At 39.9% G+C, this 26322-nt stretch overlaps 1 protein-coding gene across 1 annotated transcript; it reads left to right on the forward strand.

The window, feature by feature from the left end:
* Positions 1–958: 958 nt before the first annotated feature.
* Positions 959–25761, forward strand: GNS (glucosamine (N-acetyl)-6-sulfatase). The gene is made up of 14 exons (XM_044422875.1): positions 959–1286; positions 2936–2995; positions 3562–3768; positions 5524–5589; positions 6648–6746; positions 8583–8750; positions 12993–13075; positions 13348–13466; positions 14063–14166; positions 16384–16485; positions 17291–17398; positions 18210–18320; positions 20795–20955; positions 21650–25761. Exons 1-14 carry the CDS (start codon positions 1083–1085, stop codon positions 21723–21725), a joined length of 1668 nt encoding a protein of 555 aa, XP_044278810.1. The 5' UTR covers positions 959–1082; the 3' UTR covers positions 21726–25761.
* The last annotated feature ends 561 nt before the right edge of the window (positions 25762–26322 follow it).

The raw sequence follows: 26322 nt of genomic DNA on the forward strand, positions 1-26322 counted from the left end.
GAATAATACTTTTAATTAGCTGTAACAAGCTATGAAATGAAAATAGATATGACAAAAAGCAAATACAAAACTAAATAAATATAGCAACTAGCATTCATTTTTTTCTTGTTCATCTAACTTTTCAGGCATGTGACTGGAACTTGGTTGCCTTGTATTTCCATCTTGCAGCAGGCTGATGAGTAGCTAGCAGTCATGCAAGCAAGAGCCCCGGTGTTGGTGGTCACCTGCCAAGTGCACATCTTACTAAAGGCTGCTACACAGGCTGAACAGTAGCTTCCCTAATCCTGATGCTCTCCGTATGTGGACTACAATCTTCATAATAATTAAAGTTTAGTCCAATGCATCCCTACAGGACAGAGTTGTGCTGCTGTAAAAGCCTGTGTGTCGAGTGGGAATGGAGACATCTATGATCCTGTTATTAACTCTGTGTCCGCAGGTGCGGCCCCAGGTCGGATCGTGATCTTGATGCTTTGGAAAGGTGGACTTGAGCTTCTGCCTTGTAACCTTTCTGTGGCCCTATGGACCAAAAAGTTGGATCTGTTTAAATATATATCTGCTACCTCTTTGGTTCATTTGTACTCTAGAGAAGGGGCCAAGGGGCCGATTCAGCTCACTAAAAGGCTCCCCTTGCATGCTAGGTACAGATGCGAATGGCTACACTTCTTGCCCCTATTCTAAGAGGGTGAAAAAGAACCAAACCCGTAGCTGATGGACTCCGATTTTTAAAGTCATGTCTGCCTTGGCCCTCACAACTGCAGTCGCTTCCAGGCTGTAGCCTAGACTGAATCACAAGCGCGCTGCAAAGCCTCTGCGGAGAAAGGGGCTGGCAATTGCGTGAGCAACGTGAGGCAGCCACCTGGGCGGAAACCGGGAGCCATAAAGAGCCAGTGGGCGGAGTGCGCGGCCCGGCTACGGCGCTCTCGGAAGCTCCCGGTCATGTGACGCGGTCGCCGCCGCTGCTTTTGCTGCTACTCCCTCCGCCTAGCCAAGGGGAGGCGTAGACGAGGGAAGCGCGTATCCTTTCCTCCCCGCTCTTGTCTCTCGCCCAGGTGCAGGCTCGTGCAGCCTCCTCCTTCGCTTGCATGTCTGGTTCGGGTGCAAGGATGTCGCGAGCCGCCGCCGCCGCCCCTCTTATCTGGCCGCCGCCGGCGCTGCTGCTGCTCCTGGCCTTCGGTCCCTGTGTCTGGGTCGGCGCTGGGGTGGCCGCCAGCCGTATCAGCGGGGCGCGGAAGCCCAACGTGGTGCTCATCCTCACGGACGACCAAGACTCCTACCTGGGCGGAATGGTAATCTATGCGCTTGCTTGACGCGGCCCGGCCCTAAGAGGTCTTGGGGTCTGCGGTGAAGGGGAAGGCGAAGCGAGAGACGAGAAGCAGAACAGCCCCGTCATTGACATGGCTGGGGAAGGAAGTAGGGGTCGGGCGAGCTTGTGCTCCTTCTCTACTCAAAGTACCAGGAGCCTGTTAATCTTCTTCAGTAGTCTCTGCACTGAGTAGATAACATAACGGGTTAAGAATACGCCTGTTTGTTAGAGGGGTCCAGCAAGAACTTGCTTTGTAGAAAAGCCGGTGAGGGTGTTGTTTGGAGGCTGTGCTTGCTGGCCTTTTGTCAGCCCGACCTCGGGAACTGCCTTGCAGCTCCCTTATCCTGGTCCTTCTAGGTTTTGAGGCTGGAATTGCTGTCAGTTAAGGGGACTTTTTGCTGGTGGAAAAGTCTTCTAAATTCTCTTTTGAGAATTCAGTACTACTTGGATACTACAGCTGCTATTCAATAGGTTACTACTCTTAACCGGTGTCTTTGTTAGTATGTGTAAGCTTCTCATTGCTTGTCTCTTCGTGGTGGTTTACTTTCTTCTGGGAGAATCTAACAAAATGTGAAAGTATAAACACACAATTTGGTGTATTACAATTGCAGCCTTTTAGCAATAAACACATTTAAAAATATTTCTCAAGGGAAGACCTATACAAACTTGCCTGGGAGTATGTGGCATTGAATTAATTGAAACTAATTTCTGCATAGACATATATATGACTCCATTGTGAAAATTATCTTACATTGTAAGTGCTTGGCTTTAGCAAAATGTTGATGTGATGTTTTAATAAGGGGTGCCTGTTTCTTGGGCAGCTTTAATAATGAAGTTAAAATTAACATGCAAAGAGATCAGTGATACAAGATAGTCATTTCATGTCTATAGCACTCCATTCTGAACTCTCTGGGTGGTTTGCAACTGTAGGGTTTTTGTGGTTCTGACCTTACTATTGTGTTTATATCCTGCTTTTTCTTCTGTTTTGAGGAACACCTTACATAGCTCCATCTTTATCCTCCCAACAACCACCCTGCGAGGTGGGTTAGGCTGAGAGTGAGTGGCTGTGCAGAGTCACCCAGTGAGTTGCATGGCTGAGTGGGGACTAGAACCTGTTCCTAGTCCAGCTCTCTAATGGCTATGAAACACTGGTTCTTCCTATCTTTAGGAAAGAAATAGATATCAAATTCAAGAACCCCAGCTTTATTTATTGGAAATGCTCAAAATAGAGACATGAGTTGACTAAGTTTTTTTAAGCAGAAGAATTTTTGTAAGTTATTTACTACTTCTGTGTTTATAGTTTACACTTTGTATTATGTGGCACTGTAGGTGCTTTGGCAGAGAGGCAGTGAAATTCAACTGCTTTTATAGGATTCAAGTCTAAAGATTTCATTGCTGAAGAACAAAATGTGAGAAGCTCTTTTGGCCAAGCTAGAATGTTCTTCCTACTCCTTTATTGGTATTAGGGGAAGTTTGAATAATGTAATCTTGTGCTTGTTGACTTGAAAGTAGAGCAACCATTTTCAGTGGAGTGTTTTCCCTGGTAAGTATGCTTAGCTGCAGAGCCACAAGTTCTTGTGTTGTCTGGAGTCATACTACAAGTTCTGTTCATATTTATTTCCTTTATTGCAGACACCACTGAAAAAGACCAATGCTCTGATTGCAGAAAGGGGGATAACCTTCTCAAATGCAGTAAGTACTAATTCAGTTATTGCCATGTTAAGTTTTGTGAAGTTGTATTTTGCAATCAAGCTGACTATATAGGAAACCATAAAGGGGGGGGGAGTAAGGGCAGGATTTTGGAGACATGTTTTATTGAAAGCATGAAGAGAACTATGGTAGAAACTCGGGGGATAATATTTGGGCTTTCTGTCTTCCTGGAAGGTCTCAGATGTTGAGATGGGAATGTGTTTTTGTTCTCATGATTTGTTTTATGACTATTTTTCACCAGCGTGTGGTATGTTGAGTGTATACTGCATTGCATGTTATATGCTGAATAGTTTCAGAAATAAAGTAGAATGGCAGGAGAAAAACAAATACGTTTTTCCATGTTGGCAAACAGCTATTTCTTTGCTTCATTTTCCTGTCCATAACATGACAATGTTAATAATTTGCCTGCAGCTATGTCAGAATATATAATGTAATGATTTAAATTCATTTTCTATTTGTTCTATGGGCAGAAATGTCTGGAAGATCATCAGTTATTTGGACATTATACTATACTATTAAGTTTGTTTTATGTTTCCCCTTTTCTCTAGTATGTACCCAGTGCACTGTGCTGTCCCAGTAGAGCCAGCATCTTGACAGGAAAATACCCACATAATCACCATGTTGTAAATAACACTTTGGAGGGAAATTGCAGCAGCAAGTCTTGGCAGAAGATTCAGGAACCATATACCTTTCCAGCTATCCTCAAGTCTATGTGCGGCTATCAAACATTTTTTGCTGGGAAGTATTTGAATGAGGTATATTTATCATGCCTAAATTAACTGTTTTTTAAATATGCTTCTACATGTATTATAGCTTTCTTACAACACTCAAGGTGTAAGACTGGAATTTGTATGAAAGGAAGGTAGGATATGATAGTTGCTTCTAAAGAAACAGCTAATAAGCACAATAGCATTTAAGACTTAATTTTCAATGCTTAAACCTGTGGTTACCAACTCTGGAAACAATCCTGTGCATGCCATCAGATGGTTGCTTCACAAAACAGACTTCAGAACATGAATGTCCATAGCACTTTGATAACCACTACACTAGGAAAAGAAAATATTTTAATTTTTTTCTCCTTTATATTTCTATGCTTAAAATTGTTTATAGGATGCTTTCCTAGAACTCCTCCCATGGCATTAATTACATTGTCTAAATTTAATATGCTGTTCATTGACTTAAATATGAGAAATGCTATCACAATTTTGGATAGCCTAAGGGTGCCATCCAGTGTCATTGCCTGTAATCCTCTGAACTTGGAGACTTACAGGCATTCAATAGTCTGTAGGAGCATGGAGGCAAAGCATCGGCACTCATCTCACCTTCCAAAACACTTACATGGTATATTATACAAGCTTGTGAGAAAACAAGGCAGATGTACTACCTGGATATTTTGCTCTGCCCGCCCCAAAATTCTCTCCCAATGCTGACTTCCAACATGGGTCTTGCAATCTTGAATCTACAGCCATTGGAGGAAGAATTGTACAGGTTGCAAGGACAGAGGGAGGGTGCTTTGAATTTAGAGCCCTGAACTGCAACATTGAAGTACTTCTACGAGATTGCACCTGAGAACTCTGATTTATTCTGTGGTTGTCTAGACATCATTTAGCAGTCATAGGTTTCCACCTTAATTGGTTCAAATATATGGCCTGTAACAAGTTTAGCAAACAATATAATTTTATTGATGACTGCAAAATATAAAAAAACTTAAAGATATACACCTGGAGACTTTCCAATCTAGATCAATATACAAACCTTAGATTTATTTTTTATTGGCTTTAGAGGCTATAATAAAAAAATCACTAAGATCAACAGAAGTATCTTTATTATAATTAGCTACCGAACTAGTGTCAATAATTGTAACATTACTGTGTTTTCTGTTTGCTTTTGGATACAGTGGATGATAATTGAATCAGTGGAGTTTTCTTGAATAGTCCTTATTTTGAAGTCTGTTTTGTTGGTGCATGCACCTGAAACAATTTCAGTGTGTGGTGTGATCTGTGTGTGTGATTCTATAGAGGCAGTCCCCTGTCAGTAACAAGGGAAGTATGTAAATGTTACGAGAGAATACATCCTGTGGGAAATGGCTAACTCCTGTGTTCTGAGGGATGTACCATATTATCTATAGTGTGGAAGTTGTGTGTGAGACATAGGGTTTTCCAAGCAAATGGACAGTACTTTTAGCAGTCAGGCTTTGTGGTAGAACTTTGCTATCTAAAAGAAAGAGGCTCACAGTGATTGAAGATTGTGTGCTCAAGTATGTCTTGGTTGTTATGCACATGAAATAAATGAACTAATTGTGTGCTGTCTTACAACTGGAGAAAGTATTGTGCATATAACTGAAACCAAACACAAGCATGGTATCTTCTTGGATTCAGACTTGGTATGGTTTTCAAAGGAAAAATAACTTTGGGATCCTATATGTGCCTCCAGTCCAATGGCAGCTTATATGTTTGACTAAAGCTTTCTGATTGTAACTGTAGTGTTCATTTAATGTTGCCTTTTTTTAGTATGGAGCAGAAGATGCAGGGGGAATCAACCATGTTCCACCAGGATGGAGCTTTTGGTATGCCTTGGTGAGTGTCTATTCAATAATTATATTTTACATGCAATCTCTCAGTTTTATGGGATACTAAAAACTGGCTTACATCTCTTGCAATGATGCCAAACAGATCCAGACCTGCTATTTTGTAAATAACTGGATCAGGCAGAAGCTCATGGGTGGCAATTTTTGCTGTTTTCCTGTCCCCCACGGACTCCAGTATAACTTCACCAGGTGTTCCAGAAAGTCCCTTTCAGAGTAGGTATTTTGGAGCATAGCAACCTGTAGGAGAAATTGGCAAAAATTTGTTCCCCTTCTGCTCATGATATCTTGTTAAGCAGAGTTCAACTTTGCAACTTTGGATATGAAAGATATTTGAAGCATTATGATTTTTCTTCCTAAAAAGATGCAAATGTAGTATTTAGAGTATGGGTTTGATATTTTAACTAAAAAAGTAAGCAAGCTGAATATAGTTTATAGGAGAGGGCCGCAGTGTGGTGGTTAAGAGTAAGAGCTATAAGTCAGGTAACTCCAGTTCAAATGTCACCTTAGTACCATACTAGGTAACCCTAGTTTAAGGCTGGGTGACAAAGATAGACATGGCTGTGTCCCTGTCAAGGGCCCACTGAATTGCTCTTTGCCAATGCAACTTTGCATTGTTCACCTGCCCCTTCACCTGGCCCAGGCCATGGTAGTGATGAGAAAAGAGGAGCAGTGGATGCCATGGTGTATTTGTTTCCTGACCTTCAAGCAATGATAGGAGAAAAGACGAGGAGCAAGAACAGCTGGGGACAGTGGCTGTGCAAATGGCTGCTGCACCGAAACAGAGGGTCCATAGAGATTTTTCCTGAAGCGTGGAGGTAGCAGTTCATTATTCTGTTGTGATCTCTCCATTGCTACATTGGGACAATGACTTGGTTCAAGTGTTTGACGAAAAACAAAATCTTCTAAAATTTTAAATGTATTATTCCTAGATATTGAGGGTTAGTGATTTGGCTTAAAATTAGTATAACTCAAGGGAAATGCATGATGACAATAACTCAGTTGATGTTTTCCTCTTGGATGTGAAGTAGCCTTGTTTTTCTTCCACAGGAAAAAAATTCCAAATATTATAATTACACACTTTCAATAAATGGAAAAGCAAGGAGGCATGGTGAGAACTACAGTGTGGATTATCTGACAGATGTACTGGTAAGAATTTCTCAGCTGGTGTTTAGCCAAGAGCCTTGTAAATTTCTAAAAATGTATTATGTCATAAGCTTTTGTGTTTTGCATTTCACTTCATCAAAATATAGATTATAAATGCTGATGCCATAAACAGTAGTTAACCTTTTAAGTTGTCAGATGTTTTTGCTGCAACAGACTAGCGTGTCACCTGTCTGCAATGGCATAATGCCGAAATCGTTTAATTTCAGTGCAGCCAATGAGGTAAGGTCCTGAGTGTAAATAAAACACAATTTGTCTTGCTGTACTTCATTCATAGTACTCTTCAAGTAAAGCACAGTACATGTCTAGATCTCTTCTCCCTTCCTTGCCTCCAGTGCTATTCATCTAGTACAGACTCTTAATTTTGTATGCTACAGTTCAGACATCATGTCAGACCATGGTAATGGTGGCTGAATAGATAACTTTTCAGTATGACTTATTTCCACACCTTTGCAGAGCATCTCTAAATCATGGTTTAATTATGTGTCTGGAACCTCAAATCATGATTTAGATTCTGAACTATGTTCATTGTGGAAACTGCTTTAGAGTGATGTTCAAAGTGAGCAATACTGAGAGAACTGGGTGTGTTTAGCCTTGAGAGGAGAAGACTGAGAAGGGACATGGTATCACTCGAAAGTACCTCAAAGGCTGACACAAAGAGGAAGGTCAAGATCTCTTCTTGCTGATACCAGAGTGTAGGACATGGAATATTAGATTCAAGCTGTGACAACCCAGATTCAGGCTGGACATCAGGAAAAGCTTCCTAACTGTCAGAGCAATGCAACAGTGGAACCAGCTGCTTAGAGAGGTGGTGGGCTCTCCCCCACTAGAGCCATTCAAAAAGAAACAGCCATCTGAGTGTGATCATATAAATTGGTGTCCTGCAGCAGCAGGGGGTTGGACCCAGTGGCCTTCATGGCCTCTTCCAACTCTACTATTTTATGATTCAATAAGATAACATGCAAAAAAGATACTGGTAAGCAGAGCACCAATTTCTGCTTACAGAAAAATGAATTTTAACACATAAAATATTGTTCCTTTGAAAAGAGGAAGGTTGGTGCTTTGTTGCAGTAATATTTTACACACAAGTAACTTTTTGCAAACTAATTTTATTTATTTTCTCTGATACTCTGTCCAGATAGAGAAATTAAAACAGTGAAACAAAAGTGGGTTATAAATAACATACAGTGGTAAAATGAGTATGAGAAGTAGTAGTAATCTCTCTACCTTAAATGAACAAGCATGTAAAACTGAAATTTTATTATCTTCAATAGTTGTAATATTACAGTTCGTGCCATAAAATATTGGCAATCCATTGTTGAATATTGACCCCTTGCAGTGAAACACCTTAAATATAAGTGTTAGAAGTAGCATGGCTGGATTCTCTGAACTTACTTTGAGAATACAACAAATATTTCCTAATCCCACAGAGTATTGACTTAATGAAAAATGTAAAAGAAAGGAACACTTCATGAGGCACTTGAGGTGTTAATTCGAATTGGTGGTGTGAAAAAAGCAACCCATGCTTTTTTTCCTAGACATGTAGCTTTGACTTCCTGGACTGTTTGTTAGCATATAGCAGCAGTGGCCAAATAGTGGCTTTTGAGCTTGCATGCAGCTCTTTGAGTTTATTTTGCAGCCTGCTGCCACCGCCCGTGGACCTCCACTTGCCACCCGAGGCCTGCCGTCACCACCACCTGCAGGCACCCACTTACAGCTCTAAAGCATCTGACATTTATTTTATGCGGCTCTTTCATTGAGCAAGTCTGGCCACCCTGGCGTATAACAACTATTTATAGCTTTAATTTTTTGTTTTTCCAGGCCAACATGTCCTTGGATTTTCTGGAATATAAATCTAACTTTGAGCCATTCTTTATGATGATAGCAACTCCAGCACCACATTCACCTTGGGTAGCTGCACCTCAGTACAAGAATAGCTTCCAAAATGTCAGTGCTCCAAGAAACAGTAATTTCAATATCCACGGAAAGGTATGGGATCTTGATCTGTAATATGTTGTTGATGACTGGATATAATTGATGAGTCTGATTCTGCACTCCTATTTTACACTCCTGAAAAACTGATCAGTTTGGTTAAACTCAAGGTGTAAAATGACTGGGTGGCAAGATGTAGGTTTATAGTGGGAATTTGCTTTCTTGGGAATTTCATCAAATTTGGCATAGCCAAATTGGCATTTCTAACAGTACTTTCTACAGGGTTGCGTATTTTTGAACACCAAGCCACCATGACAGGCCATGGCTTGTTCTGTGTTTGTTTTTTTGCACCATGATGGGTAGCCTTGTTTGGTTCTAGTAGATCATTTTCATTGTGGGGATCGGCTAGAAAACCAGTTGGCAATAGCAGCAAAATCCCTGCCACTCTTCATGATCTTGCCCGTGCTGCCACCAGTGGATAGGGCCTCCACTGAAGGCCAAGTGAGCAACTGTCACTGGTTCACCATTCTTTTTTTGGCCCCAAGGAATTAGGCAAGTGTGTTAGTAACTTGTTGTAGGTAGTGGTGATTTGCGGGTACGTAGGAGCTCTCCTTACTGCTTTCAAAAGTTTACAAGACTGCACTTGCCTAGTTTGGCCAAATTACTTGTCTCAGCCATCATAGGGAGTGGCAAAGTAGAAGTACGTAATAGGTGGACATGGCAAAGCTGTAGATGGAGTAACTTGCATGCAGCTGTCCATCTGTCAGTTGCCTGTCAGTTGAAAAGATACTAGTAATTGGAAAAAGAAAGAGGGACAATATCACCCCCTTAGAATTTTTCTTGAATGTAAGTGTTCTCAGTGTCTTCCAGGTTTTCAACACTGCCCAGAATCTCTGGCCACTCCAGAAAGGGGAGGTACTAGAACTCTTTCATAGTTTTGTTTGCGCAATTACTTCTGTGGTTAATGTGCTTCCTTGAATATGCTCTGAAGGGAAGCCCTGAGAAGTTAGCTGCATGGATCCCCATTGCAGGGGATATGTGTAATCACAGCAAGTTGGCATCTCCCTCACACCATCCCATATTACCTCTTTGTAAAGATGCTGATTTTTTTCCCAACAATATCTGCCCTTTTATTTTAGACTGGGAAATATATGGAACTTTAATGGCTGGGAAATACAGTATATCTCAGAAGTGAGTACACCACTCACATTTTGTAAATATTTCATTATATCTTTTCTGAAGATATTATACTTTGCTACAATGTAAAGTAGTGAGTATACAGCTTGCATAACAGTGTAAATTCGCTGTCCCCTCAAAATCACTCAACACACAGCCATTAATGTCTAAACTACTGGCAACAAAAGAAAGTATACCCCTAAGTGAAACTGTCCAAATTGGGCCCAAAGTGTCAATATTTTGTGTGGCCACCATTATTTTCCAGCACTGCTTTAACCCTCTTGGGCATGGAGTTCACCAGAGCTTCACAAGTTGCCAGTGGAGTCCTCTTCCACTCCTCCATGACGACATCACGGAGCTGGTGGATGTTAGAGACCTTGCGCTCCTCCACCTTCTGTTTCAGGATGCCGCACAGATGCTCTATAGAGTTTAGGTCTGGAGACATGCTTGGCCAGTCCATCACCTTTACCCTCAGCTGCTTTAGCAAGGCAGTGGTCGTCTTGGAGGTGTGTTTGGGTCGTTATGTTGGAATACTGCCCTGCGGCCCAGTCTCCGAAGGGAGGGGATCATGCTCTGTTTCAGTATGTCACAGTACATGTTGGCATTCATGGTTCCCTCAATTAACTGTAGCCTCCCAGTGCCAGCAGCACTCATGCAGCCCCAGACCATGACACTCCCACCACCATGTTTGACTGTAGGCAAGACACACTTGTCTTTGTACTCCTCACCTGGTTGTCGCCACACACGCTTGATACCATCTGAACCAAATAAGTTTATCTTGGTCTCATCAGACCACAGGACATGGTTCCACTAATCCATGTCCTTAGTCTGCTTATCTTCAGCAAACTGTTTGCGGGCTTTCTTGTGCATCATCTTTAGAAGAGGCTTCCTTCTGGGACGACAGCCCTGCAGACCAATTTGATGCAGTGTGCGGCGTATGGTCTGAGCACTGACAGGCTGACCCACCACCCCTTCAACCTCTGCAGCAATGCTGGCAGCACTCGTACGTCTATTTCCCAAAGCCAACCTCTGGATATGATGCTGAGCACGTGCACTCAACTTCTTTGGTCAACCTGTTATGAGTGGAACCTGTCCTGTTAAACCGCTGTATGGTCTTGACCACCGTGCTGCAGCTCAGTTTCAGGGTCTTGGCAATCTTCTTACAGCCTAGGCCATATCTTTATGTAGAGCAACAATTCTTTTTTTCAGATCCTCAGTTCTTTGCCATGAGGTGCCATGTTGAACTTCCAGTGACCAGTATGAGTGAGAGCGATAACACCAAATTTAACACACCTGCTCCCCATTCACACCCAAGACCTTGTAACACTAACGAGTCACATGACACTGGGGAGGGAAAATGGCTAATAATGCCCAGTTTGGACAGTTTCACTTAGGGGTGTACTCACTTTTGTTGCCAGCGGTTTAAACATTAATGGCAGTGTGTTGAGTGATTTTGAGGGGACAGCAAATTTACACTGTTATACAAGCTGTATACTCACTACTTTACATTGTAGGAAAGTGTCATTTCTTCAGGGTTGTCACATGAAAAGATATAATAAAATGTTTACAAAATGTGAGGGGTGTACTCCTGTGATATACTGTATATGATGGGAAACTTTCACACCTGCAGTAATTGCTCAGCCTTTTAATTTGTGCAAATTTTACTGTATTTTAAACATTTCTATACTGTGCCTATAGCCAGTTAGCTCTCTGAAAGTTTATAAACGTTTTGCCTCCATTTAATTCCTGTAAAGTTGTATTTCTTTCTGTAGCTTTTAAAGAACTGTTAGGAAAACACAATTACCAGAACAAAAAATGACCCCAATTGTGCATTTGAATCTATGGAGGGGAAGGTAGTAAATAAAAAAAGGTAGCAATTGAAATGGGGAGGAGAGAGTAGATGGGCTCTGCTGTAACGTTCACTACGGTAAAGACTGAATGGGAAGAAAACGGAACAGTGAGTCTAGTTGTCTGTCAGGCCCATCGTGGATTGTTTTGTGATCAACCCAGACTATATGGTTTATTCACTAGTGACATGCTGATGTGGGCAATGTGGTTTTTTTGTTTTATCTGTTCCTTTGTCCCTTTATATATGCAGCCCTTCCATTTCACCTACACATGTGCTTTGTCCTCTTGTGGTTAGCTCTCTGTTCTTTGCAAATAATCAAATTATTCTTTGCACAAGTTTTAGTGGGATAATACAAAGAATCGCTTTCTCTAGCTTTTTGACTCAAGATGGCATACCCTGTACCTAAGCCATCTTTTATTCTCATCTCTAATCTATAATGCAAAGTATGTAAGAGTAACTGCCAAATCTAATTAAGGCTTCTGCTAACCAGTAGTTAAATTATTTGAATCTGTTTGATTCTAAGGCTACAATCCTGTACCCTGGCAATGTTCAACTTTTGGGCCCCCAGATGTATTGGGCACAACTTGCATCATCCCAGGCCAGCATAGCCAATGGCAGAATGATGGGAGTTGTGGCCCTTGGGATGTTTTAACATACAAGCTGCCCACTGCCTCTATACATGCTTGGGAGTAACTCCAACTGAATTTATTGCACTTCTGAGTAACCATACATAGGACTGCAGTGTAAATAAATCCAATTAACTAGAAATACAGAATTTGAAGATATTGTGCCTATAGCCTGAAGATTCCTAAGTAATGACCTTCAATATTTAGTAATAACATTGACACTCAATTGCCTTGGAAATTTTTGTCCTTCAGTTGCTGCTGTTGAATATGAGCCTATCTTAAATGCTGAGCTATGTTCTAGTCCGCAGTAACATTCAGATTCTGTTAGATAAACAGTAACGCACATTTCTTCAAAAACAGTAATTCCAGTTGTTCAAGATTAGATTGGTGCAGTTCATACTGATTCTGGATGAAAGTGAAGGCCATTAAGCTGTCACCCTTCTCTGATGATAATTACGCTTCAGTGGTGCTTAGTATATACTATTCTGCTCCTGTTAAAAAAGTTGACTGCAAACTCCATAATCACAAAAGCCCCATTTTACCAAAAGCTAACGAGAATAAAACAGTCTGACAAGGCTGTTAGTTGAATCTTAGTTTGTTTGCTTTTTATGAAATAAATCTAAAATAACTCTAATATATTTTTTACAGGACAAGCATTGGCTTATCAGGCAGGCGAAGACTCCAATGACTAATTCCTCAATACAATTTCTAGATGATGCTTTTAGGAAAAGGTAGGAAATTCATGGCTTGAATAAAATACTTTGCAAAACGGAGTGTTATTTCAAATCAGATTACTAGCAACAACATTGCTATCAGATCACTAGGGTCAGAGAAATGATCAAACAGGTTTACTGAGGTGGGATTCATACAGTGGGATGAGGGAAGATAGGGCTGTAAAACACAAATATCATGTCTACTCTGAGAAGTTAAGTGGATACCACCACCTTTTCATATACATATGCTATGAAATTTATAGTACTTAAACAATCTTGATCACTTGTAGATGGCAAACACTTCTGTCAGTGGATGATCTGATAGAAAAACTTGTGAAGAGGCTGGAATTTCATGGAGAGCTTGATGATACATACATTTTTTACACATCAGATAATGGCTTTCATACAGGTAAATGTTATTGTATAGTTTTTTCTTATATACTTAGAATTCACATAGTATTTCTGTGCTGGCATTTAGAACCACTTAGGGTTTTTTAAGATACTTTTTGGACAGATGGCAGTAGTGAGAAATTTGTGAACCTAGAAATCACTGGCATAAAAATCTGTGGCTGTATATAATCTCTTTGACGTTTCTTCCAATTCCTTGAACCGAGAGCCAGTGTGATGTAGTGGTTGAGTGCAGGACTGGGACTCAAGCAGTCTGTTCTAGTCCCTATGGAACAGACTGGGTGACTTTGGGCAAATCACAGACTCTCAGCCCAGCTTACTTCCTAGGGTGGTTGTTGTGGGGATAAGACAGGGAGCAGCAGCAGGAGAATGATGTAAGCTGCTCTGAGTTCTTTGTAAGAATAAGGCAGGATGATAAATAATCTGATAAATAAACTTTTAGTTAACATGGGAAACTAGGCTTCAAACCAGTGCATACAGATTTAAATTAAAGACTAACTGGAGAGAGAACTTGCGAACAAACTTTAAGAGGATGAAAAGCATATGGTGCAAAATTCAACTACAAATGATGAATGTCAGTATTTCTGTTCTGTTTAGGTCAATTTTCTTTGCCAATTGACAAGCGGCAACTATATGAATTTGACATTAAAGTTCCATTGCTGGTTAGAGGGCCAGGAATCAAACCAAACCAGACTAACAAGGTACAGTTGCATTTGAGAACATTGCATTACATACTACAATATGGTTTCAGAGCAGGACATCAACAGTATGAACTGGAGGAGTCAACAATGAGTAAAATGTAGTGAAATACAAGTCCTGTGAATAGAAACATGCAGGCAGGATTGAATAGTGAGGCCCTGGAGCTGCCTAGAATGGAATGAAAAGCATTTGTTGGGCATACATGCTAAATAGTACTCCTTTCTGTATCTGTCTTGCAAGTGTACAGAAGCTGTTAACCTGCATAGAAATTTGTTCATATACTTTATTCATTTAAGAATATCAAAGTTATTATAAAGCTTATTTTCTTCTTAAGCTTTGTGTGACTAACAATTGCTATAAAGCAGTTGTTAGTCTCACAGATGTGTACATGAATTTCATTTGTTTGTCAGCCTTCTCTGAATGTTGTGACTTGAAAGGGATACAAATAGATTCCTTTTGCAGTGAGTTCTAATGTTTTCATTTACTAGAAGTCATGGACTGGGAATGGTATTACTCTTGCATTGTTATATTCCCAATGGTGTTCTCTTTGGCTTGTGCTTTATTTGTTAATAAAGTGTAGTGGGACTGGTATCTCAACAGTGGATAAAATGGCTAGAATAATTTGTCAGCAGAGTAGATAACAGTTCAATAAAAAGAACATGAGAACAGGACGGGGTACTGGAGTGTGAACACTTTTCCTTTAATATTAGGTAATTGACAAATTACAGGGCTGTGAATTTGACATTAAAGTTCCATTACTGGCCCTGTTCAGAAATTTTGTAAATTGCCTAGAAACCTTGGATTTTAGAGCAATATAGAAACTAAACATTTTTGATGACCCAATCTTGGCATTTTCCCTTCTCCTTCCCTTTGTTTCTTTTTATACACAATAAAATTGAATATAAAGGTTTAGAATTGAAGCTCATCATACTTGTGTGCAAAGCTAGAGAAGAGAAGAAGAAATAAGTTAGATTGCACAACACAGATAATATAGTCTCTAAAGTAAAATTGGTGGGTGGTGGTTCTGTCTAGATAGAAGGTGTTAAACCTGTTGTATAGGGGCAACATTTGCCTTGAAAGGACAGGTTAGTAGTCTTGGGATGTTCTTGATACATCCTTGTCATTTGGGGCCCACGTGGTCTCAGTGGTATGGACTGCCTTCAGCCAACTTCAGCTGGTGGCCCAGTCGCATTCCTGTCTGGACAGGGACAGCCTGCCTTCGGTAATCTACATTCTGGTAGTCTCAAATTAGTTTCAAACAATGATTCTCATTCTGGTGCACTTGCATTAGCTACCTGTATGCTTCAGAGCTTGATTTAGGTGCTGATCTTAACCTGTAAAGCTCTATAGATTGGGGCCACAGAATGTCTTTTTTGACCTCAAAGCTGCCTGGACCCCACACTTAATATCTGAGGCCTTCCTCTGAAAGCCATTTCTAAATGAGGCTTGGCTGGTGACAATAAGGAGAGCCTTCTCTGTAGTAACCCCAAAATTATGGAATAATATCACAGCTATATCTACCCATCACCAACTTTTACAGTGGTCTCTGCACCAGGTTCAAACAGCCCTCTTTGCCAAGCCATTTTTCAACACTCAGTATTATATGGGGTTGGTGGAGTAATGTCAGTTGTTTGGAGAAGGTCTGGCCGTGTGAACTGAGCTCAGGTGTTATATTGTTAAAAAATCTGGTTTTAATTTTGTTATGCATTGTGGTGATTATATTTTATTTTGTATTACTCTATTTACTGTTGTATGCCATCCAGAGAACTTCAGCTGCTGGATTGCATAGAAATACAATTATTTCGTATTAATTTTGAACGTATAATTAAAATTGAGTATTCATACTTCTTAAAAAAATATGTCAATTTAATACCCAAAGGCAGAGATTTTGAATTACCAGTCTCTGCTTCAAACAGGAAGTGTCCATCTGAGGTGACACTTTAGCCAGAGAGAATGTAAACAAGTATGTGGTATGAGACCGTGTCAAGTGTATTTTTTTTTTTTTAAATTTTAACTGTATCCCAGAGGTAGCGTGTGTTCTTGGCTCTTCAGAATATAATGGAATTCCTCATATAGATACACAGAAACCCTTATATGAAGTCCTCATAGATATATGAAAAGCATTGATAGCTGGGATATTTATAGAATTTACACATTTTGGCTTAATTTTAATCTTAACTGGACAGTCAGTAATGCCTTTTATATTTCCTGCCTTCTAGATGCTTGTGGCAAACATCGATTTGGGTCCTACTATTTTAGATATTGCAGGCTATGATCTGAACAAAACACAAATGGATGGGATGTCATTACTACCACTGCTGGTAAGAACATAGGATTATTAGGGATTCTGGCACCTAAGAATTGCTCTTCAGTGCGAATTATGGCAATCTGTTGTCTAATTCTCTTCTTGTTCATCTTTTTGCCTAGCCCTTAGAGTTAGTATTGGTAGGAATGGCTGCCAAGTGATAAAACATTTTCAGGGTCACTCTCTGGTTATAAGAAGTACAGTAACAGATCATGTGGAAGACCTTTTAACATAAACCTTAGAAATGCTTTTAATCAGTAAGACACAAGCCAAAATGGACAAACTAGTATTTGTCTGAGCTAGTATTAGGCAGCTTCATGTATACATTTCTTGAACAGAAGATAATTTCAAGTGAGTATATTACTAAGAATCTTGAGTATCAAAATAGCTTTTTTTGGGCGGGGAAGGAAAATTAAGAAAAATGCTTCAGGTCAAATTCCAGGTGAATTTGGAAGAAACCCAAAATGCTTGGTACATGTCTTGGCATAACATTTTTGAGCATAATAGAACTACTGTACTTCCAGCACATTTGAACAATGCTCATTGTGACTCTAGTAGAGAGTACCCAGTACACTTCAGGGACTATTGAGCAACATGACGCCTCATCTTAAATTAAAATGTTTCCTGGCAGCTCGGTTCACAATAACAGATATGGGAAATGTTGCCAGCACATTGTCATAAGCTAATGTAATGACTAACATTTCTTCATGTGTACCTTTTTTCCGCTACAGTTCAAGTTTAACCTCTACAATTTTTATCTTAAGAAGCTTACATTCCATTTAATTTATCAACTCTCTTTTTTAATGCTTGCTGCTTTTTAGAGAGGAGACATAAACGTGACCTGGAGATCAGATGTGTTGGTTGAATATCAGGGAGAAGGACACAACAGTAGTGACCCTACCTGTCCTGCCCTTGGGCCTGGTGTCACGGTACGTAGTCTTGAGAAAAAAACCTTTGTTTTTAGAATCGCACTAACCTTAAGATTGTAGGCAAATGTGGCACGTACAGAGGCTTGAGATGAAAAGATCAGGAGCTCAGCCTTGGACATTGGTTAAGGCAAAAGGTAAGAGGCATAGAAGTAAACTTGGAAATTGTGTGTTGGGATAAAGATGCATTGCTATTCTCTAAGTCAGTGGTTCTCAAGTTTTTCTATGCCCCACAACCCTAGAAAATGTTTGATTTATATTCTCGCCTTCCACGAAAGTTATACCACATTTGAAGAGGAAGAAGTCATATTTCAAAATTTTAAACCACAAAAATTGGACCACACTGCTACACGTAAACCAATTGAACTAAAAAAAAGCTTTTAACTCAGTACATTCAATTCAAATATAAATTGAGCAATTAGAAAACATTGTAAAAAGTAGAATCAATTGCAATTGTGAGCATAAAATTCAGTGACTACTTTGTTCCTGCTTGTCATTCACAGTTTTGTCAAAATGTGGAACTTTATTGCTGATTGCAATCTACAAGTCTGCCTCTGGATTCAGGCAATTCATAGATTTTGTCTTGATTGCATTTGGATTCAGTTCTCTTTTGTCAAACTACTAATATGATTGGGATAATTTTTGATTAAATAGGAAACCTGTGTTGCAATTTTCCACTTTGTTGAACCCCCTGAAGTGCAGTCTCACACCCCCTGAGCTGTGGGCGCACCAGGTTGGGAACCCTTGCTTTAAATGTTCTATATTGCTTGAGTGGTGAACAAAATAATTGTAACACTAGCCTATTTCTTTAAAGCATTGTTTTCCAGATTGTGTTTGTGAGGATGCATATAACAACACATATGCATGTGTAAGAACAATGTCTACTTCATGGGATCTACAGTACTGTGAATTTGATGATCGTGAGGTAATTATTTTGTACATCTTTGACATATTTAGAACTGTAAAACACAATAACTTGATTTAATGCAAATTAAATGCAAGTTAAATATTCGTTCTGGTATTTTCAAAATTATTCCTAGAACTTGGTTCTTCTCAAGTTAAATTCATTCGTGTCACCTAATTTCCATTGTGATGGGTCGGGCAAAACTTTGTGACTAAACAACAAATCTTCACCTGAGCACAAAGCTAGCTCAAACAGCTGTCAAGGTGTACTATCTTGATGTCTGTCAAAGTGTACTATCTTTCACACCTGTTTTTTTTTAAGTCAGTTCTTTACTGGCAGCTGGGTTTGCTTCAAAGCAAAATGAGCTTTAGTTGCTCCAGTCTTTATAAAAAGATGATGACAGATGGTTGCAGGCTCATGCTTTCATAGTGTACCCATTTTGTGATGGTGTATAGGGTGTTCTTGAGGCCAAAGGTACCTCAGAGTCCAGAAAAGTTTGCCTACCTATGGGCCCCAAGGCGTTTCTGACAAGAAATAAAAGTCATTTCCACAGACCTTTATTGGTAAAATGTAATGTGTATAACATTGCTGACCTAATACTACTAATTTTCTCAGACAACTCAGCATTTTTTACCTCAAGTGTCTGTAAAATGTGGCTTTCTTTCACAAGTAGAATCTTGCACCACAAAGGTGCAAAGGAGGCTGTATGAGGAGAAAGGAGATAAGCTGTCTTCCAATGATCTCATAGCAAGTATTTCTCTATTTCCTCATGTCATTTTCCAAGCTGCAAGTTAGAACACTTTTTCTATTAAGAACCTTCCTGTTCCTAACAGTCACTTGCATTTATTTGACTTGATTGCACTTTCATGTTTCAGTTTATATTTCTAATTGTGTTTTCAGTATTTCATTATGGTAATAGATTTTTAGGCACCTTTTGTGTAGAGCAGCCAAAATCCAGAAAACAGGATCATGGTTAGAAATAGATAGTTGGAAGGTTATAATTTCAGGGTAAATGGGGCTCTCCATTGCTTTCTTCCCCTCTTCAGATTCTAAATCTTTTCTAGAGGGACCCCCAGCTTTTCAGAACACATCTAGGTGAAGGGGTACATGAGAGGCCAGGAGTTGCAGATCTATTCTGCCAAGTTTATATTTTGCTGGTGGATGGCCAGTGTTGGATAACAGCCTTAGAACCACTCCTCCTTAGCAAGATTAGCAATGAGTATTTGTTGGGTGGCTGCTCTGTCTGGCTTTAAAGAACCAGAGTTAAGGCTAAAGAGGAAAATGAGCACTGCGTGTACAGCCTAGACACACAGCTTTTGGTTATATATCCAGCTTTATCTCACTGCCAGGGGACAGGAAGCCAACAAACAAGGTCATTGGCAAAGGAAATACTAATATAAGGTTAGAACCCAAATGAAAAACGGAGATCTTGCCCTGTTACGTGCAGCTTAAGTATTAGTACTGAATGATGAACTGATATTTGTAACTTTGTAAATTTGAATAATATGAATGAACTAGAGTGTGCGGTTATATGAAGAGATGCAGGTAAATTGGCTTTAAGAGGATTTCACTGACTTGCATCTCCTTTTAGAAGCATAACTAAAATCTCATTACTAAGATATTAGCTTCATGAACACCTGACCGTTTCTTCCAGCTCTTACAAGGCTGATCCACTCTCCATATGGTGAAATGACGAATTGAAAGGATACTGGTTACTTCTTTGTTCCTGTTCTATCACAATAGCTAAGCTAGAGTCATAGCACTGGATCCAAATTTAAGTGCTAATAGAAATGGGCTTCTTTGTACCCTTTTCTCCATAGCAGCTCCTCCAGTTCTCTGAAAATGCTGAATAGTGTAGTATGTGGTGTGGGTGGCTGAGGGAAAAGGCCGGATCCCTGAAAATCAGGCAGAGGCACTTTCTGAGAGCAGACCTCTCTGGTCATGGAAGATTTGTTTTGGATCCCCTTGCACCACAGCAAACCTCCTGACCTCTCTTACTGCATGTATAGGTGACTGAAAGAGGGTGTAGGAAAATCCGTTGCTGCCAGCCCAGTCTGAATTGAACATGAGCCCCCAGTATCGCAAGATTACTGAAAAACCTGACTTAAGACCTTTCTGAACTACTGCAGTTTTCTCTGCTGAACAAATTTCACTGTATTTCAGAAAAAGCCTTACTTCATGCAGTGTGCTCATCACCAGTCTAGTGAATGGTTAGGGAGGGTGTGATTCTGCAGCATTCTTCCAATGAAACAGGTTAAGCTGAGTTTTCTGAAGGAAGGTCAGAATGTACAAAATACAGAAAACTTGGTCCATACTGATGTATTTATGTAAATCTTCTCCATATGATAGATATTTGTATATATTATCTGTAATTGGCTTCACTAACTTAGCACAAACATGTTGCAGTTCTGCAAGATTTTCTTACACGATGCTTTGCCTGGATTCTGTCAATAACATTGCAGTGTATAATGGTGCTGCTTTTGCTTTTTGTGAAGGTGTTTGTCGAAGTTTACAATCTGACTGCAGATCCGCACCAGATCACCAATATTGCAAAAACAATTGATCAAGAAATCTTAGAAAAGATGAACTATCGACTAATGATGTTGCAGTCCTGTTCTGGAGCAACTTGCCGCTCACCAGGAGTTTTTGACCCAGGGTAAGCATGCTCTGTTCTATTTCATAGCTGTTTTTGAACAATCTAAGCATATAGACTTTCCAGCTATAAAACATGTTGAAAATCAAAAGTAAAATCATCTAATGAATTTGAGGCTTGGCTACAAGGATAAGTTAAATGAAGTTCACTGAAGGGAAAGGCTGTTATCCCCCTTCCACTCAGCAGCTCCATGCTACCCCATCCCATGTTGTTTAAGCAGAACCCCACAAAAGAGGCTTTTTAAAGAGCTATAAGTGGTAGCAGAGAAGGCGATGTGAACTTTGCTTTCCATGAACCTCCTCATCTTTGGATGCAAGCAGTAAAGCTTTATTGAAGGGTCAGTAATCCTTGTAATATTTATTTGAAGGCTAAACTTAAAACATCTAAATACGTAATTGCTTATCATGAAAACCTTGCACAGAAGCCAGCTAATACTGTTTATGAACATTCTGAACCTAGAATGTAATTGTTGTGTTTGGAAGCATTCCAAGAAGCACAGTATTTTTAAAGCCATCATTGATTGTAATGGGTTTTGCATTTCTTGAATAAAAGTGGCACTGCAGTGATACTGTAGTGGTTTCTTTATAGAAAGAACACACTATTGTTACCTGGATTCAGAAATATTTGATGCTCATTCTTTAAAAGACGCTTACTTAATGCCTTTTCTCATCTTCTCTCCACCCTTCCATTTCTGTAGATACAAGTTTAATCCTCGTCTGATGTTCAGCAACCATGGAACTCAGACACGCAGACTTTTTACACGTTCATTGTAGCTGGTAACCTGTTGTGTTACCTTTGTTCATTTCTTCAAAAATGACTGCAGAAGACCTGCCTGGTTCACTCCGTATCTGAAAGACTGGATCAGCTGGCTTTATAGAGAGAAAATTACCTCCCCAGCTTGGTTGCCTTGTGCAATATATGTGAACTACATGCATTATCATCATGGTTTGTTCAAATCTAATTACTGCATTAGTCTGAAAAAAAATTAACCCCAACATGAATCCAAAATTCCTTGCTTGGTGTATGTGAAAGACTGAAGCTTAGCTATTTAAAAGCTTACTACATGGAGATGCAGGCCTGAGGTAGATTGGACAGGATTATGTTGGACCTACTAGGTAGGTAGAGGCTATGGACTGCCTCCCTTAATTACAGTCACCACTGGATAAGCTTTTAAGAGGAAGCACTGAGCTTCTTGGTTGTGTTCATATACTGGATCTTGTCTAATTAAGTTAACTGGGGAGGTTACCATACTTGTCAAGGCTCAGCTGTCTGCCTGTTACTCTTACATGTTAGATATATTCAGCTGTGAAACTTTCATATCAGTATAACTAAACCACTAAATGAGCACTTTTCCCAAAGATCAATGGCACATTAGCACCCATCACATTTCTACTTCATACAGGAATAGATGACTTAGGGATAACCGCTTAATTGGGAAACTTACATTCTCAGAAGGAAACTAAAATCCTAATGTACCAGAAAAGTGGGTTCCAACACTGCTTCTCAGAAAGTGGCTTTGGATTCAAAAGTTAATTCTAATCCTACTATACTAGCCCTTATGCCAGAGAATTGTACAACTTGATGCTTAGATGAGAAGTAATTTCTCCCTATTCTTGATTATTACATGCCTGTTTGTGAACTATGTATTAGTCCTTGTTGAGCATTTAGAAGTAATCAGTATTTTAAAATTTGCTACTTTTGTTTAATATAAAGAAGTCGATCATTTACTGCCTGCTAGAAATTTGCTTGAAAACCAGACCATTCATTTTCTGAAATGAGGACATCTGTTTGACATTTGTACCATTCAATCAGTTGTAGCTTTTACAGGTGGAAAGTTGTTTATTGGGTATACACAGGCTGGCTTGCTATTTAAAAGCTATGTTCTTAAACAGCTGGACACCCCAGAATGCATCTGTAACTCCGCTTTGTTGGTCATAACTACTTAAGTTAAAAGCAATACCTGCAAAGTTACTTTTGTACAACTCAACACATGTTTATGCCAGGTGATCTAGAAAAGGAATGCTAAGTGGCATGGAGTGGCAAACAGTGGGCTTGAGGAATGGTGTGAGAACGAGGCTTATGCTTCATTTGGTGGGAAAGAGTTAGCAAGTAGCTTCCTCTGGACTTGTGTTTTTCACATCTGTTAAATGTTCAGGTGCATATGACAGACCTCAGTTTAAAAATGCCACCTCAGAATGAATATGAATACACAGTGAAAGGTGCCCCCTGTCAAAGCCACCTTGTGGCCTTTTTTACGTGAGCTTATGAGATCCAGAGATTCTGATGCAGAGGCACTTTGTGATAAACTATTTCTTCATTCCTAATCTTTCATGCATAATGTTGAGGTGGAGTAGTGCCATGAGAAAACTGTGCCACCAGGAATGTTCAAATGAACTCTCAGGACTGCTCCTCGGAAAAATCATACCTAGACCAAGATACACAAATACAAATGAAGGAACATTGTTGAATCTGCTATGAAGAGTTGCACATGTGTTTCCATGGCAGCTGTTCCATTCAAAATACTTGCAAGCAAATCTTGCCTCTGGTTATCTTGGAATGTTTATGTCCCCTTCACATGAGATGCAATTATCTTTTTGTACTTACAGTTGTCTAAAGTCTCAATTGAGAAAATGTATTTGTAAACATATTTGCTATTGCAGAATTCCTATGGTGAAAACACAGCTTCAGAATTGGCGTTCCACAGAAGGCATGAAAGATTGAAAGGGAAAATCAAATCCTAAATGTCTCTCAGGAGGAAAAAAAATCCCTACTGGGTTAGGAACTAGTGTTATTATGGAAGCCTGCTCATAAATTTCAGTAGTTTTCTTTACTCTGTTCAGGGAGATAATTTCTGTGGGTAGATGTGTAAATGAGGGCCAATCTAAATGTTCCTTTAAGCATACATAGTGGAGCAAACTCAAGTTTGTAAGACAGAAGATTATTTTTGAAACATCTTGTTTTGCTTTTCTACTACACTCTTTAATGACTTTACCTTAAAAACCAACACACTATCTCACTGTTTTAACTGTGCTAAGTTTTAACTAACCTATCCACTTCTGCATGAAAAAAAAATTTCCTGTCAATTTAGCACCTAAGGTTGTATTCCTATGCCCACCCAACATGAGCTGCGATTCTGAAAGCCGGTGTAGAAAAAACCTACTGGATGGATGCCATCTCTGACATTGCAAATGCACCTCTAAAGGGCAGAGACTGGGACCAAGGGCTTCTCCCAGTTCCAGCTGGTGTGCTAGCCTCTTTCTCTGCCCAGCTGAAAATGGCTGTTGAGATAAAAACCGGGCTGCTAGGTGCTGTGGTGGCAGTCATCAATGCTGTGCCTTGTTTGTGGCATAGGATTTGCATGAGCCTCTGAGTGTAGAGGTTTGCCTGCAACAAGGGTGCAAGGGTTGGATTGTGCCTTGATGCTTTTTAAGAACTGAGGTTGTTTCCAAAGAAATAGCACGAGGAAAAACACAGACTTTGAAGAAGATGGCAGACCACTGGAAACCCACTTCTATTACATCCTTGTTGCTAAATATTTACTATGCAGCAAGCTCTGACAGGTCATTTTGCAAAGATGACAGTTACAAGGTCATATCCTATATGTTCCACTAGATAAGAAGTTTGATTTTGGTGGCCATCTGCTTGCACTTTACAATAAAGTTGCTATTCGGTTGGATACCAACAGAGGCCTTATAAGTCTTAAAGTGCGACTGTAACTTATTCATACATTAAGACCTGATTGGCAGTGATATGGCAGCAAACCATGCACTGGGGGCTTAATCTGCCTATCTAACTGGTTATGCACACAGCTGCTTCCTATACGGAACATAGCTGTCATGTAGCAGTACTGAGCTGATTTCAGTTCTGAATTAAGATTTTACGTAACTCATCTCCTGTGCAAAGAAAACATTTTGTAGAAACAAATGCATATGGATTGATAAGTTTTAGTATCTGAACTGGAACCTGATTTTAGGATTTGGTGTTGTTTCCCCACACTGTGCTAATATCAGATGTTGATTTCTTGAAAAAGAAACCCTCTTGATTGAGCCAAATTCTTTAAAAGGCGAATTACCCCAGAGGTCTATGTGATGAGCTACATATGTATAGATAGCTATTGCACTGATTTGATCTAAGGTTTTCTAGTGTTTGCAGTAGACAGCCTTGATACTTAGTTTCCTTCCCCCATATACCAATAGGTACAAAAAAACCCTAGTATTATTATATTGGTAATGCTGCTTGAAGCCATGACACTGGCTATTCTGTTTTAAGAGTAACTAGATTTCTGTATTTAATCCTGATGTATACCTTAATGCAGTATGACAATTGTGTACATTTTCCTACTCATAAACCAGTGTTTAGAAAGTGCCCTTTGAAGGACCCTGTATATTGCTGCACTTTTCAGTAATTAAATTTCTGTCTTCAATGAATTGTTTGAGAAATAAAATGGCATACTTTAGCTTATGAAACCTACAGCTATGAGTAAGATAGTAACATTTAGTCTAGTGGATGGCCAGCTCTTTTCACACAAGGGTGGAGCAGATGTAGGGAGTGGTGGAAATTATGTATTGATTTCATTTGTGCCTACCTTCCTACCAACAATGGGCAGTGAAGGTAGCAGTTTTTCAGCTGACTTTTTAAAAATACAACTTGGCAGCAGGTGAGAGAATACTCTGATATGCGTTCCTTGGCCAAGGCATGCAATGCTCCGATGTAGCTCTGAGTGCATGATTCCGGCCTTGGGCTCAGAGTGCCATAGTGGGGTTCCAGGCATTACTTTTATGAAATAAAAATTAAGTTAAACCACTGAAACTGAACACTTGTTTTTACTGCTTGTCTATAGAAATAGTGTAATAGCTTTGTGGTGTAAAGGTTTGTAGATTGATCTATGATTAGTTACTTAAGCCTTCCCCACACCCCAAAAAAGGAAGACAAAAGGAGCAGGCCTTTGATCAGAGGTCCCATATGTCGCCTATCAAGCTAATTGCCTATACACTTGCGTATGATTACCATCAAGCATTTATCACCAATTTTGGAAGATGGGGGATTGGATTTTCCCCAAGGTGGTCAATACAGCAAGGGTAAAAAGGCCATGGGTAGTTTTGTATGTAATAAGTCATGGTACAGACCATGTGGCGTGGCTTTTTACAGGTGAACCCAGCAGTAGTGGTGAAGTGCTGTAAGGATGGTTGTATGGTTTCCATGCTTCCCTAGAGCTTGTTTGTGCACCCGAGTCAGTTTCCTATTTCCACTAGCAAGTTCTGTGCTAGGTCTGCCTAGCAACTACTGAAGAAGGGGCAACCTCACTGTGATGGCCACTCCACCCTCCCTTTTCTGTCTGTGCACTGCCTTCTGATGCTCACCTGCAACTTT

This window comes from Varanus komodoensis, unplaced genomic scaffold, assembly GCF_004798865.1.
Source record: "Varanus komodoensis strain SLA01 unplaced genomic scaffold, ASM479886v1 scaffold13_1, whole genome shotgun sequence".
NCBI classification, from domain to species: Eukaryota; Metazoa; Chordata; class Lepidosauria; order Squamata; family Varanidae; genus Varanus; species Varanus komodoensis.

Excerpts from the sequence above, each read along its gene's own strand:
- GNS (XM_044422875.1), top strand. The coding sequence starts at position 1,083 with ATGTCTGGTTCGGGTGCAAGGATGTCGCGAGCCGCCGCCGCCGCCCCT. Across the intron at positions 5,590-6,647 it reads GGAGCTTTTGGTATGCCTTG|GAAAAAAATTCCAAATATTA; the intron begins GTGAGTGTCTAT and ends TTTCTTCCACAG. Across the intron at positions 13,076-13,347 it reads GATGATGCTTTTAGGAAAAG|ATGGCAAACACTTCTGTCAG; the intron begins GTAGGAAATTCA and ends GATCACTTGTAG.